Source organism: Dendrobates tinctorius, unplaced genomic scaffold (genome assembly GCF_039654945.1).
Source record: "Dendrobates tinctorius isolate UK_male_01 unplaced genomic scaffold, ASM3965494v1 ptg000160l, whole genome shotgun sequence".
Taxonomy (NCBI): Eukaryota; Metazoa; Chordata; class Amphibia; order Anura; family Dendrobatidae; genus Dendrobates; species Dendrobates tinctorius.
This window is the reverse complement of record NW_027361827.1, coordinates 25,179,508-25,195,099: the sequence shown is the minus strand read 5'-3', so window position 1 is coordinate 25,195,099 and position 15,592 is coordinate 25,179,508. Positions and strand designations below refer to the sequence as shown.

The following is a 15,592-nucleotide window of genomic DNA, read 5'->3' as shown; positions in this document are numbered from 1 at the left end:
CAGACTAAATGGCAAAATAAGGATTTTTGTGTACTCACAGTAAAATCCTTTTCTCCGAGTCAATCATTGGGGGACACAGGACCATGGGTGTTATGCTGCTTGCCACTAGGAGGACACTAAGTGAAACACAGAAAAGTTATCTCCTCTTCTGCAGTATACACCCGCCCACAGGCTGAGATTGAACCAGTTCGATAACAAAGCAGTAGGAGATCTTAAACAAATAACAATAACCATCAATTATGTCAAAACTTAAAACGAAGCAATAAGCCAATAGGCAATCAGGGTGGGTGCTGTGTCCCCCAATGATTGGCTCAGAGAAAAGGATTCTACGGTGAGTACACACAAATCCCTATTTCTCCTACGCCTCATTGGGGGACACAGGACCATGGGACGTCCTAAAGCAGTCCCTGGATGGGGAGCAATACAACTGCTAATACCCCATGTACGACTGGCCTACAGATGTGGTACTGCCGGTTGCAGCAAGCGCCTGCCAAGCGCTGCATCTGCTGTGACTTGAAAATGCATGTGAGAGAGTTTTTTGAAAGGTATGCGAGCTTGACCCAATCACAGCTTTGCAGGCCTATTCTGCTAACACCGATGCCGAATGGTCCAAGAGGCGTCTATTGACAGAGTAGAATACGCCGTAATCCCTACTGGGACAGGTGTCCCCTTGACACAGTAGGGGTCCTGAATAGCCGAGCGATTCCACTCTGGCGCTTGGAGCGGCTAGAGCCTTCCTATGCCCTTCTGAAAATCTGAACAGGTCATCTGGCTTGCGCAGGGAAGATGTACGTGAGATGTACTGTCTAAGAGCCCTAACCACATCCAGAGTGTGTAGAGTTCTCTCGATACGATGGACTGGTGCCGGACAGAATGAAGGCAAAAAACGATGTCCTCGTGAAGATGAAAAGTATTAAGTTACGTACCGGTAACGGTATTTTTCGGAAGCCCATGACAGCACCACGAGAGAGGGGATCCGCCCTTTAGGAACAGGAAACCTACAGATACAAAAGGGCGGCACCTCTCCCACGCATCAGTTGGTTTACAGAGCTTGAGAGGCTACCATGGTTAGTACACAACATATAATATATACAACCTATCTACCCTATATAGCAGAAATATATATATATTTTTTTTTTTACACCATCTCCCACATACCGTAAATTGTGGACAATCTTCTAAAGGAGTGCACCCCTATATGTGAACAAGGGAGGGAACTAAGGGTGCTGTCATGGGCTTCCGAAAAATACCGTTACCGGTACGTAACTTAATACTTTATTCGGACTCCCATGACAGCACCACGAGAGAATTACAGAGATGTAAACTAATTTAGGGCGGGACTACAGCCTGCAGCACCCTTAGCCCGAATGTGAGATCTGAAGAGGCACCCATATCTAATCGATAGTGGTTAAAAAAGGTGGAAGGAGATGACCAGGTGGCCGCCTTACATATCTGATCAATTGACACTCCAGATCTTTCTGCCCAAGATGATGCCATGGCACTAGTGGAATGCGCCCTCAGGTTCTGCGGAGCCGGACCTCCACCTGCTGTGTAGGCAAGAGAGATAGCCTCCCTAATCCACCTCGCTAATGTGCGTTTTGATACCCTACAACCTTTCCTGGGACCTTGGAAGGATAGGAATAATGCATTCTCCTTCTTCCAAGGATCCGTGGCTGCTAAATATTTAAGTAAGCATCTCCTAATATCTAATGCCTGAAGTTTTTGCTCCTTAGGGTTGGTCGGATTAGGGAGGAAGGAAGGCAGAACTATCTCTTGTGTCCTGTGAAATTGTGATGCTACCTTGGGAAGGTATGCTGGATCTGGCCTTAGGATTACTCTATCCTGTAAGAACTCTGTGTAAGGGGGCAATCTGGAAAGTGCCTGTATGTCGCTCACTCTACATGCGGATGTTATCGCCACTAGAAAAGCTGCCTTAAGAGATATAATCTTTAATGAGGCCGAATCCAGAGGTTCAAATGGTCTTTCTGTCAAGGCCGTAAGGACTAAATTTAAGTCCCAAGGTACACATCTGTCTTTGTGTATGGGTCTCGATCTAGCCGCTGCTTTGATGAACCTTGCTACCCAATAGTTATTGGCAATATCACATGCAAACAAGGCCCCTAAGGCTGAAACTTGTACTTTTAATGTACTTGTGGAGAGACCCAATTCGAGACCCTTCTGGAGAAATTCCAGAATATGTTTCGTGGGAATTCCGTCTCTGGCGTCAAACTGAAAGGTGGACAGGAATCGCTTCCAGGTCCTAGCATAAATGTTAGTGGTAGTCAATTTCCTGCTTTTTAGGAGGGTATCAATTAACTTATTGGAGAACCCTCTTTCCTCTAACAGTGACCTTTCAAAGACCACGCCGTCAAATGGAGTCTCGCTACTTGTGGGTGGCTGACTGGCCCCTGGTAGAGGAGATCCGGAAGGTTCGGCAGCACCCAGGGATCGCATACAGACATGGTCCTCAACCATGCAAACCAGGTCCTCCTGGGCCAAAAGGGGGCAATTAACATGACTCTTGCCCGATCTTCCCTGATCTTCCTTACTACCAGAGGTAGAAGATTTAATGGCGGGAAGGCGTATGCCAGAGAAAAGTTCCATCTTTTCAGGAGGGCGTCCACTGCTAGTGGATTTTCCCTGGGATTCAGAGAGCAGAACGATTTTTCTTTTCTGTTTTCTCTGGTGGCAAAGAGGTCTACCTCTGGCCGACCCCACCTGCGGACAATCTGGTGGTAAATATCCCTGTTCAAAGCCCATTCTCCTTGCTTTAGAGCCTTGCGGCTTAGAAAGTCTGCCTTTACGTTGTCCTTTCCTCTGATGTGGAGCGCCGTCAAAGATAGAAAACTTCCCTCTGCTATTTGAAGGAGACGTTCTGTTGTCCGCATCAGGGCGTCGGAGCGGGTTCCACCTTGGTGGTTGATATATGCTACCGCTACCTGGTTGTCCGAGAGTATCCTCACGTGATGGCCCTGTAGGTACATAATGAGTTTTTTGACTGCCTGCTCTATCGCCAATAGCTCTCTTTGGTTGGATGAGATCTCCGTATCCGAATCCCACTGTCCCTGTACCACTATGTCCCCCATATGGGCCCCCCAACCGAAGGGACTAGCGTCTGTGGTTATAACACGGGTTATCTGCGTTATCCAGGGCACCCCTGAGGCTAGGTTCTCATCATCGAGCCACCATCTAAGCGATGTGACAGTCGAGGGGCTTAGCAACAGTTTACCTTGTAAGGAGTGTCTTAAGGCCCTGCTATTAAATAGGACATCCTTCTGAAGGGCTCTAGTATGGAATTGTGCCCACCTAACTGCTGGGATGCATGAGGTTAGAGATCCCAACAGGGCCATGGCCTGTCTGAGGGTCATAGAAGGATTATCAACCGCCCGAAGAACCTGCTGCTGTATCTTTTGCATTTTATCCAATGGCAACAGACACTGCTGAGTTTCTGAATTTAATAGTAAGCCTAGAAACTTTTGTATTTTTGAGGGCTGGAGTCGGGATTTCTCGTAGTTTAATATCCATCCGAGGTTTTCTAACCTGGACTTAGCTCTTTCTATCTGGGATGTACAATGGCCCCCTGATTTTCCCACAATTAAAAAATCATCCAAATATGGAACAATCAGGATGTCCACCTCCCGTAAATGCACCATCACTTCGGCCACTATCTTTGTAAATACCCGGGGCGCTGCTGAGAGACCAAAGGGAAGGGCTCTATATTGATAATGACGGACTGTGCCGTCTATTGAAACCGCCACCCTCAGGAACTGCTGGAAGTCTGCATGGATAGGTACATGATAGTACGCATCTTTCAAATCTATGACTGCCATAAAACACCCTTTAAACAATATTTTTATTGTCGTATTGATGGACTCCATCTTAAAAGTACGGTTCACCAAAAACTTATTAAGGAAACGTAAGTTAATGATCGTTCTAAATGTCTTATCAGGTTTTTGGATCAGGAATAAGGGAGAGTAGAACCCTCTTCCTCTCTCAGCTTCCGGAACCTCTATCAGGACATTTTTCTGGCATAGGCTCAAGACCTCCGCTTCTAAAGCTGCTTGTTCGAGGGGTGAAGATCTTAAAGGAGTGGATTTAAAGGTATCCCGCGGGACCTGGGTAAACTCCAATCTAAGCCCGGTGGATATTACATTGCGCACCCAGTCACTATTTGTAATCTGTGACCATGCCGGAAGGAAGGATGATAGTCTACCTCCCACGGGAATTGCTAGTCATTGATTCTGTCTCTTTTGATCTCTAGACGAGCGTCTAAACATGTAGCCCGTACCTCTTCTCCTTCTATCTTCCCATCTGGGACGGTCTCTAGTAGGCGAAGAATTGGGCCTTCTCCCCAGACGGAATCTCCTTCTACCAAATGGGCGTCGGTAGGATGTAGGCCAGAGATTTGGGAATTTTTTCTTGTCGTCCCCAGCCTTCTCAAGCAGTTCGTCCAGGACTGCGCCGAACAAATATTCCCCCTCACACGGAATAGTACAAAGCTTCGCCCTGGTCTGAATGTCTCCCTGCCAGCACTTTAGCCACAGGGCTCTACGAGCCGCATTAGAGAGACCTGCTGCTCTGGCTGCCATTCTTACTGCATCCGCCGAGGCATCTGCTAGGAAGGCTGCTCCCTCTTGGATTGTTGGTAGGGCCCCAAGAATTGTTTGTCTTGACGTACCCTGTTTTAATTGTGACTCCAACTGGTCCAACCAGACCATCATGGATCTGGCTGTGCATGTTGACGCCACTGCTGGTCTTAAGGAACCGGCTGCCATCTCCCAAGTATTCTTAAGGAAGGTGTCTGCCTTCCTGTCTAGGGGATCTTTAAGGGATCCCATGTCCTCAAAGGGCAGCGAGGATCTTTTCGATGCCTTTGCAATGGCCGCATCTAATTTGGGGGCCTTGTCCCAAGTATTTACTGCCGGATCGTCGAAGGGATATCTGCGTTTGAGGGCTGGTGGTAGCGACCCTCTTTTATCCGTTCTTTTCCACTCTCTGTGGATTAGATCCTGGATCTTCTGATTTAACGGGAAGACTCTATGCTTCCTCTGCTCCAGCCCCCTGAACATGACATCCTGCATGGATAATTGGGGCTTAGGCTCCTCTACTTCCATTGTCCCTCTGACTGCTTTGACCAGCTTGTCTACCCGGTCAAGAGGCAGACAAAACCGCCCAGAGTCCTCTTCTCCTGAGGAGGACGAGGGAGATGAAGCCTGGGAGTCTCTACTTCTCCTCCATTCTGCCGAGGAATCGGACTCCACCGGGACCCCGCCCTTTATAGTTTCCGGCTGGGACAGTGACTTTAGGGTTTCCTTCATTTCTGCCCTAAAAATGTCTCTCAAACTCGCTGCTACCGCGGGCGACTCTTCCGCCACTGTCTGCTGAATACAGGGGGGGCACAATCTTTTGGGGCATGAGTCTGGTAATGGGCATGCACAGAGTGCGCATTCCCTGTGTTTAGTTTTACTTGAAGCCTTCTTCCCCTAGAATAAAGCACAGAAGGGGGGCCCCGTCACTGAGTGAACTTTCACGAAGATCACTTACCAGTGCCACTATCAAGTACCGGAGGATGAGGGGGATTCTTCTCAGACGATGCTCCTGTCTGCTTAGAGGAGCTTTTATGGCTGGACTGGTCATTTCGTCCCGCACGTTCACTGTCACGTGACTCTCTTTCTTTTTCTGCTTGACCTGCCGAAGGTCATCCAGGGGTGGCAGAGATGTTTGTCGCTGCTGCCGTCGTTGCTGCTGCTGCCGCTGCTGCTGCTGCTCGCTCTCCATTACTGCTCGCAATAATGTGGCCAAGGCAAGGCACCCTGCCCGGGTCCTGCCTATATACCCCTCCTCCGGACAGCAGTATGCGTGCCGCGCCCCTCCCCCCCTAATAGGGCTCCCTTCCCCAGCTGGCGCCGCACCCGGCCGGAGAGCCGACGCTCATCGGCGTTTGCGATGGGCGCCACCATCTTGTTTTCCTCGCGCCTGCGCAGTGTCGCCGCCGACCCGGAAGCACCTCCTCCGGCCGCTCCCCTGACGTCACCGCGACCCCGCCTGATCGGAAGTCACGCGGGATGCCCGGGAGCTTCGGGATACCGCGCTCCCCGGTCGCAGCCTCCTCCGCAGCACGCCGGCCACCGCACTAGCGCCGCCGGATCCGGGGGCCCCCCGGGGGGAGCATACTCACCGGCGGCGGCCTTTATCCTGGAGTCGGACATCCTCCGGACGCCGCTCCCTGCTGACTACGCCACCGCCGTGCTACCCATCCTGGGCCACCGTGGCGTCTTCCAGGGATCCGCACCAGGCCGAGGTAGGAGACCCCCCCGCTACCTGTATCGGCCGGCCGGCCGGCCGGCCTGGGATCCTGGTCTTCTGTAGGATCCCGTCCCTTCAGGAACAGGAAACCAACTGATGCGTGGGAGAGGTGCCGCCCTTTTGTATCTGTAGGTTTCCTGTTCCTAAAGGGCGGATCCCCTCTCTCGTGGTGCTGTCATGGGAGTCCGAATAAAAGAAAATAACGTTGGCAGAAAAAAAAAGTGACGTCCTCAAAATTGCCTTGTCTTGCTGAAAAAATCAGGAACGGAGGTTGGCAGGATGGAACTGCCAACTTAGAGACTCGTCTGATTGAAGTAATTGCCACCAAGAGGAAACCAGTTTCCAAAAGAATAAAAATTAGGGGCACATCCTGCAGTGGTTCGCAAGGAGTTCTTATAGAACTCTGAGAACCAAGGTAAGGTGCCATAATTCCAACAGTACCTTATAGGGAGAAAAAAAAAATCGAACTAAAGTCAACTCACCCTTCTGTGAAGTCTTCATTAAGCAGCTGGCACTCAGCACAGTTCCATAGAGCAAATGTACTTGGGAAGAGAGAAAAAAAAAAAAAGGAATAAAAACAGCGAGTAGATTGCAGACTAAAATATAACCTTTAATCCATTAGGTTAAAACATGAATGGCACCGGATTGCCGGGCATGTAGGAAAACACTTCAGAAACAGATGATGCGTTTCGACATAAGTCTTCATCAAGATCTGTTGATGAAGACTGTTATATTTTAGTCTGCGATCTACTCGTTGGTTTTTTTCCTTTTTTTTTTTTTTCTCTCTTCCCAAGTAACTTATAGGGAGGTGCCACCCTGGAAACTACCTGAAAGAGCGGCTTCACCTGTAACCTGGCGGTAATCTTACGTTGGAATAGAACTGACAAGACTGTAAATTGTCGTTAGAGTGAACTAAGTGCGAACAAACCGACTCTGATTGAAATTGCAGGAATTCCAAGATGGAAGGAATGGACAACACCAGGGGAGATCATCTATGGGCATTTGCTCCATGAAAAGAAAATTCTCTAGGTGTGATGAGAACTGCGCGGGTCGCCTAGGACTAAAATGGTGGGGATTTCTAAATGGGAGAACCCGCTCGGGCTAAAAGCTAGGATTCAATGGCTCCGCCAACAAAGACAGAGCCCCAGAGTTTTGGTGGCAACCTGCAAGAGTAGATCCATACGATTTAGTAGACACCAGGGAACATCAGCGACAAGTTGAAAAACTAGTTCTGCGTACCATGTCCAGCGCAACTAGGAACACTGGAATCTCCCTCTGTTGCAATGGTCCTGATGACCCTTGGGAGTGAAGCAAGAGGGAGAAAAGAATACAGGAACCGAAACTGATGCCACGGCAGAGCCAGAGCATCGCCTCCAGCGACGACAAATCTGCTGAAAGACCTCCTGATGAAGAGACCATCTTCCCAAGGCAAAGCTCTGGCGACTGAGAAAGAGTTCACTACTCAATTCACTACGCTCGGGATGTAAATCGCCAAGATGGCCGAACGGTTGCAGTCGGTCCAGCAGAGGACCTGACCCACATCGTGTCTGGCCGAATAACTGCGGGTACCCTTTTGACAGTTGATATACGAATTAGCCGTGGCATTATCGGATTGGCACCTGATGGGGTGACCTGCGGGGGGAAAATGAAAGAACTCAGAAGGGCCTAATGGAGCGTCGTGACATTGGAAAGGACCAACACCCTTGTGTTGTGTGACGGCGAAAAAACTATACCACAGTCAAAAAGACTGGCGTACATGGTCCCATAACCGCGCCCTGGGAGGAAGATTTTCCTTGGTTCAAAGAGTACAGCATCCACCACCTGAGGGTCTGCCTGATCCTCAGAGACAGATGGAACCGACGGTCAAGATCGGATTTCTGTCCCGGGCCAACAGTGGCGCATGTTGCAAAGGGCGGAAATGGAATTGTGCGAACGAGACCGCTTACATCGCCTCTACAATTTACCCGCGAATACCCATGAAGAACCATATGGAACGAGGAATCGGACGTAAAGGAATTCGTGCTCCCAGTTGTAAGGCCAAGGCCTCTTCTGGAGGGAGAATAACCAATCCACAGGAAGTGTCCTGGACTATTGCCCAGAAGGAAATCTGCTGAGCCGGTGACGGAGAAGACTTTTTAAGTCTTTTTCCAGGCCAGGCGAGCAAGTGTATCCACCGTGATGCTTACGGACTCCTCACAGACTGGAAGGGACGCCCCTTGATCAATAGGTCATTCGGATACGGAAGTACCACCACTCCCTGACTGTGAGGAATGGCTGTGACAGTTGCCATGACCCTGGTGAGGATTCTGGTGGAGGTGGCGAGGCCGAAGGGTAAAGGAATGAACAGGAAATGTTCCCTGTGAACTACGAAGCATAGGAGAAACTGTTGATGGGGAGAAAAGATTGGGATGTGAAGATAAGCATCCCTAATGCCGATGGACGTTGGAAAACTCCAATCCAGTCTGAAGCGCCGTACCTTGGTAAAAACGTTTTAATAGCATTAGGCTTGGCAAAACGGGTTTAACTGCCTTAGGTCCAGTATGGACCCTGTCGGGGAAGAGGAAGAAAACCTCTAGTTAGTATCCGGAGGACCCCAGCTCTCTGACCCACTCGTTGTGGGAGACCAAGAGCCAGGCATGACAAAATGGACGTGAACGTCCGCCTAATTTGTTGGTGCCCCCTGATGCCGCAACTGGTCACTGTGTAGAGGATTAAAGGAATCTGGCTCCCTTAAACCCAGACATCCCTGGCCTGGATTTCTAGGCGTGGCTAGGACTGTATGAGATCTGGGAACCTCTGTTCCCACGTGGGGACTGTCCTGTCCCAGAAAGGAAATTTGCAGAAGACCAACTGGAATTGTCAAGGGATTGTTGTTGAATTCAAAAAGGGGCTGTGCGGCCTTTGATGAGGAAGGCATTTGCTGTTCTCTCCAGTAGCGGCAGATATGCGACCTATCTGGTAAGGCAGAGAAGTTAATGATCACTTGGAAGCGGAATCTGCTTGCCAATATCGGAGCCATAGGGCTCACCCGTTGGAGACTGCATGTGCAGCTACCTGTGGAGTGCAAATGGCCACCTCTAAAGAGGTGTTAACTACGAAGTCACCGGACGGATCTATCTGACTAGCGAGGTTGGCTGCCTCCGGGGGAAGGTCTGAGCGAGCAAGGTAATCAATTTGACGGTCAGTGGATTTCTGACTGAGGAATCATCAGATAGGGGTATGATGTGAGGAGCACTGAAGGGGGCTGTAGCTAATCATTCATTAGATCACCAAAGGGATATTTAGCCTCAACAGACTGTCAACCTGCGAATCTGGCCGGTCCCTAGTCTCTGGACAATGTCCTTAGACTTAGGATGAATGGCAACTACCTTGTGAACATGTGCTGACTTGTTTAAAGGCCACTATGTGTTCTGGGACGGAAATATTTTTCTAAGTCCACCCTCAGAGTCTTGTTGACCGACCCTATAAAAGGATGAAGTGTCTCTTGATAATTCGGGGGTTGGTGGGATCTGAATCCCAGGACCCCAATGCTGCAAGGCTGCAGTGCTAGCCACTGAGCCACCGTGCTGCCCCCTGGGTCAATGACGTGTCAGCCTCTGATTCAGAGTCAGGAGAGGGGGGACGAGGGATGGAACTTGCATACACCGAAGCGTGAGCATGATCGGGGGATACGTCATTATGGAAAAAAAACCTGAGCATCTCTTTGCCAAGTACAATCCCTGCTGATGAACTGTCCCGACCGTTGCCAGAGCCCTGCACGGTTTCCTGACCTAAAAAGAAAACCCGGGAGAGGGGGTATTGCCTCAGTCATGGAATCCCTAGACCTTAACAGGCATACAAACCACTTAGGGGGACTGGACTCAGCGGAATAGGTGGCGGCGACGGGCACCATTTGGCAGATTCTGTGTCACAATCCATGTATAATGGAATATTGTGAGCCCGGGACAAGGGTGTAGTAAGAAAACACTGTGTCTTTGTTAGCCTTTTTTAGACCTGAGACACGGTGTACCCATAGAGGCTGTAAGCAGAATGTTGCTACATATTGTAGACAAAGTGTATAGCACTGCCGAGAAGGGGTTAATGTCACCTGCTGAGGCGCAGTACAGGTTACCTAGGATCTGATGTTGTGTCCCCAGGAGAGAAGTGTGCCTTCGCGATCCCTGCTCCAAACTTGCTGACTCCTTCCAGCGTTACTGATGGAGAGTCGTGACCAATTAGTCCCATCGTCGGTCATCAGGGAGCAGGCTGAGAGAAAAAACATCATGGCCCCCGAGAATAGGAGAGCGCTTCTCGTTCAGGACGAGAAGCGCCAGCAACGTGGGCCGGCACACTTGCGGTGGGCGGAGCAAAGTAACTGCGGCCTAGCCCGACTAGAAGCTGGGGGCTAAATTTCTGACGACCGCCGGCGATGCACTTCGGCTGAGGGGAGAACCGCATCCGGACACCAGAACAAGCTGTTGGGCATCAGATCATCGCTCCCTCTCTTCCCCAGGGACCAGGACCCACTATCTCTTGCACAGACATGTCGGCGCGGAGACCTGCCGTCTGCGATGCCTGTCATACTCACGGAGGTGGTGTAGCAGAGCTGGAGTCACCACTATGTCTGGTGACTGCTTTCACATACAGTATACAGGAGCGCTCAGCAGAACAAGCACTCCTATGTACGGGAAAGCCGGCCAAGTTTGGTGCCGTCTAATGTGTATGGCAGGCTTAAAGGGGTGGTCCAAAGTAATTTTCATCCTAAATCCCTAACTATTTAATGTCATAATCTAAACTATTTTCTAATATACTTTGAATTAAACATTTTCTCTCCTTAACTATCCTAACTGTTTTTCTATTCTGTTTTTCCCCACGGGTGTGAATAAAAGGAAAAGAAAGACAAATTAGATAAGAATAATAGTAGGATATGTGGCAGTACTTGCAGAGGTGTTCTGTAGTCTAGGGCTTCCTTTACAATGGGGATAGCTGTGGACTGCCCTTGTTAGGGTAGGAGTCTTGGGGCTTACCAGGGCCGTTTTAGGGTTAGAAGGAGACTACCAAGGTTAAGGAACAGGAGTCGATGTGACATGAGCAGATATGCTATGACTGTGCTGAACCTTAAGAAGGATGAGATTTTGTAACCATTTTTTTTTCTGCTCATATTTTTCGCACTGTTATGTGCTTCTGCTCTTCTATGGTTTTAGTACTAGGATAAGCTGTCTACTTCTGTTTGAGGTGGGTCTTTGATGATGCAGACCACCTCTGTCAGGACTGGCCACTGTCTGTAATGATGATAATCCTCATAACCTATAGGTAAATATACACTAGTAGGTTATGTTCCCCTTTCTCTTCCCTTTAGCCACACCATTGATATAGGTAATATTAGGATTTAAGTATTAGACTTGACTGCAATTTTTAATTAACTACCAATAAAGGTTATGTTTTAATACCTCACATTTTTTCTATTATATTACATTATATTACTCAGAATGAAGCGTCATTAGGGGACAGAGGCTGCGGCAGTGACATCACTTGCGGAAGTAGCGCTGGCCTCTGCATGCCAGGTAGTCTAACAATACACTCTGGTGCCAGCTCTTTACGGCTAATCTGAGCTGACAACCGCGAGAGCAATATCTTTGTGCACATCGTGCAGGGTCACTGGCCCAGCCCCTGAGCAAGTCTCACTAATGACTCTTGGTTTCAGGGACAGGGCAGGAGCTGCAGCAATAACCGCAACCTCTGCCCCCTTAAGGAGTGCTGGAATTCTCATGAAGCAGCATAAAGTGGGGAAAAAAATAGAAAATCAGTGAGAGGTGGGAAAAGATGGGGAATTTTTAATTCAAGTATATTAGTTTAGATTATGGCATTAAATACAGATTTAGGATGAAGATTCCTTTGAACTTCCGACCACTCCTTTTAACCCTCCCAGTCCAAAGATGAATCTTTGGATTGGGAGGGCTGGGTTTCATAGCAATTTCTAGAACACATTCTATTTGCTAAAATGGAGAACTGATGGAAATTTTAAGATGGTTCCCTAATTTACTGGTCATGAAGATGGACTGTGTGTGGCATCCTGATCTTTTTACAAAAATTTAAATTGAAGTATGAAAATAAGGAAAAATTTTGGCCAATAGTAGGGCCAGTATGGAAATAGATCTTTTATTTTTTCAATTAAGTGTGCATATTCTACCTCCATTTATCATGTATATTATTGAATTATCTCCCCAGGTGTCAAGTGTGAGCAGTGGTCTGAGGAAGCAGCGAACGTGTTCAGAAACCATGTGGAAAAGAAGCCTCTTGTGGCACTTATACAAGAGATTCATGAAAGCACTAACTCATGGGATCGGAAGGTAGTGGCTTACATTGTGGACACCACTTTACCAGATACGGATATCTGGATTCATGACCTCATGTCGGAATACCTTGCCGAGATTTCCAAATCTGACTAATGTCATTTCCCCATAGCCCACCACACATCTTTAAGAAGCAATACTGGTTATGTCTATAGAAATATTTTAAAAAGTTAACTTGTACACTATTGTTCTGATTTGATGAAAGTTCCAGAGTTTGAATAACTTTTTTTCCTTTTGTTTTCTGTGACAGATATTTAACAGTCATTTTGTTTACAGGCGTTGATTTTTTTGAACATTTGCACATTGTTAAATAAATTAGCTGTAAAAAGTTTGAATATAATGCAGATTATAACTTTTATTTAACAATAAAACAAAGTGCTTTAATCTATATGGTCCGGCTGCTCAATTCAGAATATCCCAACTTATTTATGAAGAAGATAAACACTGATTCTCTGTATGATTATCCCACCGTGAAATTCACTGTCTCTTTTTTTTTTTTTTTTTTTTTTTTTTTATGTATCATCGTTTCTCCTTGTGGAGAATGACATGTTAAGCATGCGGAGATGAGGAGACTTAAAGCTGCAGTGCTCCTTTGGGAAATATTCAAGTTGTCTCATCAGAGTGGACGAGGACTAGAACTCTAGTGCCACCTATTAAAAGTAGCAATCCTAGAAATCAATGTTGACCTTTTAACGAGCCTTATCATATGACTTAGGATAAAAGCCAAAACCAGAATCTTAATTTGCAGACACTGTGCTTCAGGGTACTGCCCCTCATCAGTGCAAAGTGTGAGCTCTGGCTTACCTGCGTGAGAGGCGTCTGACCGGGATCAACTGTCCTTTTTGAAAAAGACTCCTTTTAATGTTCTTGTTCTTTTGGATAATCCATAGAAGGTGTCTAAAATACATTAGAAATGTGGCACAAGATGCGTACAACAGTTTTTGGGCACATATTTCACAATGATTCGACCACCTTTCAGTAAATTTTTTCAGTACCTTTATGTGGTAATGATAATAGTGTCATTGGTAACTACAAATCATTTCTCAAAAGTCCTCATACGGCGATGTCAAGGGAAAAAGTGTTATGGCTCTTGGAAATAATGAAATGGAAAATTGGCCTGGTCATAAACAGGATAAGGGACTACATGTAAATTCATGGCGCTTTTTGAGAATTGTGGTCAGTGTTTAATAGAAGTATAATGAATACATTGGACTCTTGTCTCCAAGTGGACTCCTTGCTGGCTGCATACTGCAAATTTAAGATGCAAGTTCTACAAAACTTCTGTCCAAATACTCACGTGCCAGATCACTAGTAGTGTGACTACGCTATAGCAGTGGTGGGCAATTAACTTTCCCGGGGGGCCGCATGAGAGGCTGCGACTCTGTTGTGGAGAGACGAATCAATAGGCTGAAATTAAGTCTGCTCAATATAAATGACATTATAATTTCATATTAATACTAATTAGTATTGTACAAAATTAACCTCTTAATGACAGCCAATACGTCTTTTTACTGACCTGAGATATAAGAGAATATCATCCACATACAGGTGACAATCCAGCAGCTGTCGGCTGTCCACTATAGCTGACAACTTGCTGTATCACAAACGGAGAGTGTCCACTGTCCATATCTGTTTAACCCCTTAGTTGCTGCTGTCAAAAGTGATTACATCAAATAAATGGTTAATAGATTGTGGGGGCTTCTGCTTTAATCTAATTGACACACCGAGATCATGATTGTGTGGTCCTGATGTTTGCCATAGCATTTCATGGCCAAATAGCGGTCTTAGAGTCTCCCGGCTATAGCGATCAGCTCAGAAGTTAGCGACTTTTAAGTGGTAAACAAACACTTTTTCATTCCTGCTATACCCCTTTGCATTAATTCCTGAAAAGCACCTGAAGGGTTAATAAACTATCTGACAGAAGTTTTCAATATGTCAGGGGGTGCTGTTTTTAAAATGGTATCATGTATGGGGTTTTCCAATATATAGGACCCCCAAAGTTACTTCAAACTTGGCTAGGTCCCTCAAAAAAATAAATTTTGTAAATTTCCTTGAAAAAATGAAAAATGACTGCTACATTTTTAAGCCTCCTGAAAGGCTAACAAAATAAATTCGCGTTTTAAATATGGTGCTGATGTAAAGCAGGCATGAGGGAAATGTTATTTATTAATGTTTTGCTGTAGTATGACTATCTGGGTTAAAGGGATAATCATTCAAAGTCTGAAAATTGCTATTTTTTTTTTACATTTTTGTTAAGTTTCTAATATTTTTTATAAATACAAAACATATCAACCTAAATTTACCATTCTCATAAATTATCATGTGCCACGAAAAAACAATCTCAAAATCAAAGGGATTTGTTGAAGCTTTCCAGAGTTATCACCACATAAAGTGACATTGGTCAGAATTTTAAAAATTGGCCCCATCACAAAGGGGTTAAATATGCTGAATTGTTGCTACTACCAATACATGTTACATAGAGCTGATTGTAACCTGTATCTTGCCAGTAGCAGCTAATCAACACCATATAATTTACTGCTTTTTGTAAATCGTATACTCCTGTTATTCAGCCCTTGTACCTTGATCAACGGCTCCCACCACACAGTATGATGTCCTCATAGCTCTCACACAGTATGTCTCCACAGCTCTCCTGCGCAAGCAGCATGATGGGCCCCCCACAGCTGTCAGTATGATGGCCCTCCCACACAGGCAATATGGGGGCCCCACGCAGCCCTCCCAAGCGGGCAGCACAATGGGGTCACCCACACATGCCCCACTCTCTCTCCTAATTCCCCAACGCTCTGCTCCTGTCTTTGCTGTTTGCACTGAGGCGCCACATTACTGATATTATGTTTCTCTTTTTGGATTTTTCATAAGTAAATACCCTGCAGTAAATAAACAGCAATAGTGTATGAAAATAATATAAGGTACTTAACATAATTTTGGTTAAAAAA

General features: G+C 46.7%; 1 protein-coding gene across 2 annotated transcripts in view; it reads left to right on the top strand.

The window, feature by feature from the left end:
- TDRD7 (tudor domain containing 7) overlaps positions 1–13,026 on the top strand; it is a 121,429-nt gene extending 108,403 nt beyond the window's left edge. For both annotated transcript variants that reach the window (XM_073549740.1, XM_073549739.1), the window contains exon 17: positions 12,514–13,026. In XM_073549740.1, coding sequence (XP_073405841.1) covers positions 12,514–12,734 — 221 coding nt within the window. In that variant the 3' untranslated portion in view covers positions 12,735–13,026. The remainder of the gene's footprint in view (positions 1–12,513) is intronic.
- Positions 13,027–15,592: the final 2,566 nt, after the last annotated feature.